The sequence below is a fragment of the Salvelinus fontinalis genome, chromosome 39, assembly GCF_029448725.1.
Source record: "Salvelinus fontinalis isolate EN_2023a chromosome 39, ASM2944872v1, whole genome shotgun sequence".
In the NCBI taxonomy this organism is placed as follows: domain Eukaryota; kingdom Metazoa; phylum Chordata; class Actinopteri; order Salmoniformes; family Salmonidae; genus Salvelinus; species Salvelinus fontinalis.
The window spans coordinates 15,662,447-15,668,771 of NC_074703.1; the positions used below are offsets into that span (position 1 = coordinate 15,662,447).

General features: G+C 40.5%; 1 gene segment (V, D, J or C); it reads left to right on the forward strand.

Annotated features, from left to right (window-relative positions):
• The first annotated feature begins 2,489 nt into the window (after window positions 1–2,489).
• Window positions 2,490–4,679, forward strand: LOC129838383 (Ig kappa-b4 chain C region-like). The segment is given in 3 exon segments: window positions 2,490–2,496; window positions 2,918–3,034; window positions 4,129–4,679. Coding segments are annotated over 3 exon segments (441 nt in total).
• Window positions 4,680–6,325: the final 1,646 nt, after the last annotated feature.

Genomic DNA, 6,325 nt, shown 5'->3' on the forward strand with positions numbered 1-6,325 from the left:
GTCTCTACATGTGTTTTCTGTTTGAGCCCAGCATCATGTCTCATTCACAGCTCTAACAGCTCATTAATACATGCAAGATGATCACATCAATAATTGGTTGTGAAGCTCATGTAGGGATTTGGTTTGGAGGGCTAATGCTGATTTAACATCAGTAGATCTTACTCTACATATGGACTGGTAATGTGTTCCAAAATGTCTAAACTTTTATATACACTTTTAGTTCATGAACAATATAACAAGTTACAGCCATGATGACGACGTTGGAGAACGTGTGAATTGTATGATACTTTCTAACCATTTTCAAAGTTGACCTCCTCTACTGATCAGTGTTCCATGTCACTGTGCAGTCTGACTGAGGGAGGTTTTTGTACGGCTCTGTATCACTGTGTGAACACCCAGGCACTTAAGTAGTGTGCACTCTGACAGTAACCTCCTGCATCTTCAGCCTGGACTCCACTGATGGTCAGAATGAAGTCACTCCCAGATCCACTGCCACTGAATCTAGATGGAGTCCCAGACTGACGTTGGTTGGAAGTGTGCATCAGGAGTTGAGGAGCTCCTCCAGGTTTCTGTTGTTACCAGTGCAAATAGTGTCCATTGCCCTCACTGTTTACAGCACTGCTGGTCTTACAGCTGAGACTGACTGAGTGTCCCACTGAAAAAGTTTTCACTGCAGGAGTCAGTCACAGTGACCTGGACTCAAACAGAGATGAAATGTATCATTACCAATCAAATCGAAGTTTATTTGTCATGTGCGCCGAATACAACCTTTAAGTGAAATGCTTACTTACAGGCTCTAACCAATAGTGCGGAGGGAAAAAAAGTATGGTGTGTGTAAGTAAGTAAAGAAATAAAACAACAGTAAAAAGACATTTGAAAATAAGAGTAGCAAGGCTATATACAGACACCGGTTAGTCAGGCTTATTGAGGTAGTATGTACATGTGGGTATGGTTAAAGTGACTGTGCATATATGATGAACAGAGAGTAGCAGTAGAGAGGTTAGGGGGGGGCACACAATGCAATAGTCCAGGTAGTCATTTGATTACCTGTTCAGGAGTCTTATGGCTTGGGGGTAAAAACTGTTGAGAATCCTTTTTGTCCTAGACTTGGCACTCCGGTATCGCTTGCCATGTGGTAGTAGAGAGAACAGTCTATGACTGGGGTGGCTGGGGTCTTTGACAATTTTCAGGACCTTCCTCTGACACCGCCTGGTGTAGAGGTCCTGGATGGCAGGCAGCTTTGCCCCAGTGATGTACTGGGCCGTACGCACTACCGTCTGAAGTGCCTTGCGGTCGGAGGCCGAGCAATTGCCGTACCAGGCAGTGATACAACCGGTCAGGATGCTCTCAATGTTGCAGCTGTAGAACCTTTTGAGGATCTCAGGACCCATGCCAAATCTTTTTCGTTTTCTGAGGGTGAATAGGCTTTGTCGTGCCCTCTTTACGACTGTCTTGGTGTGTTTGGACCAGTCTAGTTTGTTGTTGATGTGGACACCAAGGAATTTGAAGCTCTCAACCTGCTCCACTACAGCCCCGTCGATGAGAATGGGGGCGTGCTCGGTGCTCCTTTTCCTGTAGTCCACAATCATCTCCTTAGTCTTGGTTACGTTGAGGGATAGGTTGTTATTCTCGCACCACCCAGCCAGGTCTCTGACCTCCTCCCTATAGGCTGTCTCGTCGTTGTTGGTGATCAGGCCTACCACTGTTGTGTTAAACTTAATGATTACAACTGAGACTGACTGAGTAACCCACTGAAACAGTTTTCACTGCAGGAGACACAGTGATCTGGACTCTGAAAAAGAGATGTATAATCATTAGCATTCAATTGTTAATTAATTTGTCCAGTACTGTATAAAATAATAACTTTATATTGTCAAGGTAATTTTCTGTAAACGATATAACATTGAAAGCAGAGTGCCAGTGTCCAGATAAAGATGGTGATAAAAGTCATGGTTGTTGTGGTTCTGTTGTCATGAAGGACAGCTCTCAGTCATGAAGTGTTAAACTCACAATGTCCTCACAGGGATATAAACACTCTTAGAGCAGCAGGGGATATGCATTATGCAAATGAGTATTTCAACTCTATTTCAGTGTCAATGTAGGCTCCCATCATTAGAATATATTTTGTCCTGCAAGAGCTTGCTTTTATTAAAGTAGTAATTAGGTGGGTGCTTATTTGTCCTATTTCACACATGTGTATTATACACTCCACAACTGTGGTCACGGCCAGCATCTGCCATTATTAACGACGACCCTAGAGCAATTAGGGCTAAGTGCCTAGCTAAAGGGCACATCGACAGATGTTTCACTGTGTCAGCCTGGGGATTTGAACTAGCAACCTTTTGGTTACTAGGCCAACGCTCTATCCGCTAGCTACCTGCCGCCCCTTTTATAACATCAAACAGTAACTGTTTACTCAGATCACTAATGTATGGTACATTTAATGTCACACCACCATTATATTTTGATTCTGATGATGATCAGATATAATGAACTGTCAGTTCAATCATGCTTGGTCTCTGATGTAAGTTCCTCTAATCAGTTAGTGAACACTTCTCTAAACTAAAGCTGGTAGGATTCCTCTGGTAGTGTTGTCTGTCCTCTGTGACTTTACCACCACTGTTAAATCTGAGATCAACATGTTTAATAAAGGAATATACAACATGGATCACTATCACTACTGCTGCTGCTGTTGTCTTTCATATGGACAATATGGAGGAATACTAGCAACACTGATCTAATGCTGGACTGTACCTACAGACTAGGAGAACACCTGATACACAGAGGAAGGAAAACATACTCATATCTGGATTTAAGATACAATTCATTTGTATTATCTAGAAACAGCTTATATGAAGTGTTTGTTCTACCTGGAAGATGGTCAAGTGTATTAATGTTGATTATGATTCTCTATGAGTGATCTTCACTGTAACAGCTGCAGCATCACAACACAGAGAGGTTTTTGTACCAGCAGTAATATGGAATGTATCACTGTGGTGGACTTTTGGTAGCGGCACCAGGCTAGATGTTGGAAGTAAGTAAACAACTAGATTAACTGTTTTGTTCACCTTTTGATGTCGTGTTTCAATATTTCTATAAATTTAGCCTCAATATTGAGGATTTTTTAATGGACCTTTTCTACGTGTTTTTGGGGAAAAATATACAAGACCTACACATTATATGGGCATTTAGAATATGAATGTTATTACTTCTAATAAGATTTGACCTGCCTTTAAACGATGAGAGTGATTAGCCTACATTCTAGATTAGGTGTATAAATAAACATACTGCACCTTGTAGGAAATAAACAGTAGTTTCAGCAAATTCTTTGGGAAAACAAAACAAAAACACTTTATTTCTAATGAACAAGATAAAATCATCTTTGGCAAGTATTCATACCATATTAGAGTCAATGATTTGAACCACAAATTCAGCTTGTCCAATGGTCAGGAGGTTTTTGTACCAGCAGTAATAGGGATTGTATCACTGTGGTACACTTTTGGTAGCGGCACCAGACTAGATGTTGGAAGTAAGTAACATATTGCAATTTTCTAAATGTTTTAATTGCTTTTGACTGTGCCTTCTTTCAGATAACATTTTATTGACTCAAAATTTTAAATTGTAGGTTTATTTATGTCTGATTTGTATGATTGCAGAGTATAACTCTTAGTTCTGGTATGACAATTATTTAATAATATTGGATATAGTAGTCATTATTGATGGATTGAGTTCATGGTAGCCTTCACTGTTAGTGTGAAGACAAAAGGTCTCAGTTATGTTGGTAACCAACTTCATGAACTAACATGGTTGATATGTGATTAAAAATAATTTTGGCTCAAATTCTGCAAATACTATGAATATGACTAGGCCATTCTCATCAGATCCATTCCTAAATAATATCTGTATGACAAGTATAACAGACGTCGTATAACTTGTAACTCTGCTTATTTGATACTTGTTCGGTTCATAAATCTGCTTTATCATATTACTAAACAATCTAACTTGTACATTCATATTTAGAGGGCATTTCCAATTCACTTTATTTTGATGTGTACTTTGCTGAAGATGAGCTCTTACTGTAGTTGTACTTGATGTAGTTAATAAGTTAATGTCTTCTGTTTGTTCCAGGTAACAGTGCTCCCACCCTCACCGTCCTGCCCCCCTCTAGTGAGGAGCTGTCCAGTACAACAACAGCCACACTGACGTGTCTGGCCAACAAGGGCTTCCCCTCAGACTGGACCATGAGCTGGAAAGTGGACGGGACCAGCAAGAAGCAGGAGGCCAGTCCCGGGGTCCTGGAGAAGGGCGGTCTGTACAGCTGGAGCAGCACCCTGACTCTCACTGCCCAGGAGTGGACCAAGGCAGGAGAGGTGACCTGTGAAGCCCAGCAGAAATCTCAGACTCCAGTCACCAAGACCCTGAGGAAGGCTGACTGTTCTGGGTAGGACCCACCAGTCACACACCCCTGTGGAGAGAGATTGCTGGTTCCTCTGCTTTGACTTGCTTCGTTCTCTGATTTCGTGATCACTCTCGTAATTGAATAACAGGGGGCTTGGCTTGAGTTCATGTGTCAATCCAATCTGTAGACTGAGATTTTGTTCGTTTTAGATTTGATGTGATCTGTTTTATTCACTATCATGTTTGCTTTGATGCTTCAATTATGTAATAATGGATTCAAATAAAGATGTATTTTTGCAATCCATAATTGTGTTGTTTCTATTAGTTAACTGGATCATAGATATATTTGTAATATTCTGGAAAAATAAATGTCATCAGTAAGGCTGATTCATGGTGTCTTTGAAAACTGTCAGGCCTAAACCTCATTCTCACTTAACATCATCATTGACCAGTAATTAACACCATCTCAATATACTATGATATAATAGAAGAGGCTCTGCCATGGTAGTAGTTGATGACTGTCTTTACTCATCAGGATACTGAGTCTGTGTCAGACATGTTTAACTTGACAGACTTTACAGCAATAAAATAAGAACTATCACACAGTGTACGGGTGTCTTGGACGTGTGTTATAGTCTGTGATTTGAAGTTAAATACATTATTAAAATGACTAATATTGCAAGTGCCACTACTTCAAGATAGAAAGTAGAGTTATAGTCTTCTCTACCTCCAAGCCCCTGGGGACAGGGTGAACATCTGGTGACAGTGCTGCTCTATTCTGGGACAAGCAGAACCACCGAGCCCTGTCTATGCAAATCTGTTTCACTCCCACAGCTACCAGTATAGTTTCAGTTTCACTGCCTGGACTGGGCCAGATGTGAGTGGGTTGACTAGTTTTACTGTAACCTCTATGGTGGATTCAACGAGTGGGACTTTCTTACAATGAATAAACCAGCATGTAATAGATTACATGTAAGATGGGTATTACTAAAGACAGGACTGCTAGGCGGCAAGATGGCGGACTGAACATAGCAGTGCAAATCACCTCAAGATAAAAACAAACAAGATATTAGCACTGGATCTGGATAACAGGATAACAATCTGGATAACAACACAAAACAAATCATAAGGCTAGAGAAATGTATCTACAAATAATAGGAAAACAAGCAACACCCAAACATAACGGAGAGTAAACAAGGAGAACCAATCTCCAAAAGAAAACGCCACTCCTCGATGGACACAGACGATTTAAGCTTTTAACCCCCGGGTATGGTAAGGGTGGAAACTGATCTGTTGAAATCAATAAATGAAAAACTGGGCATAATTGAACTACTGATTAATGATACAAATGAGTTGAAGGCGAGCCTTGAGATGAGTGAAGAAAAAGCTGTGACAATGGAGAAAGAAGCAAACAAGCTAAAAGGGACAGTCAATAAGTTTGAAATGGACATTCATTTCTTATGGGCAGGTGGGACGGTAGCGTCCCACCTGGCCAACATCCGGTGAAATTGCAGAGCGCGAAATACAAACTACAGAATTATAAATATTTAAGTTTCATAAAATCACAAGTGTAACACATCAAAATAAAGCTTAATTCCTTCTTAATCCAGCCACTATGTCAGATTTCAAAAAGGCTTTACGGCGAAAGCACACCATGCGATTATCTTAGAACAGTGCCCCGCAAACAAAACCATATAAAACCACATATTTCAACCAGGGAGGTGCGACACGAAAGTTAGAAATAGCGATATAATAAATGGCTTACCTTTGATGATCTTCTTCTGTTGGCACTCCAAAAGGTCCCAGTTACATCACAAATGGTCCTTTTGTTAGATAATGTCCTTCTTTATATCCATAAAAACTCAGTTTAGCTGGCGCGCTTCAGTCAATAATCCACCCAGTTTCCCTCCATCAAAATGCATACAAA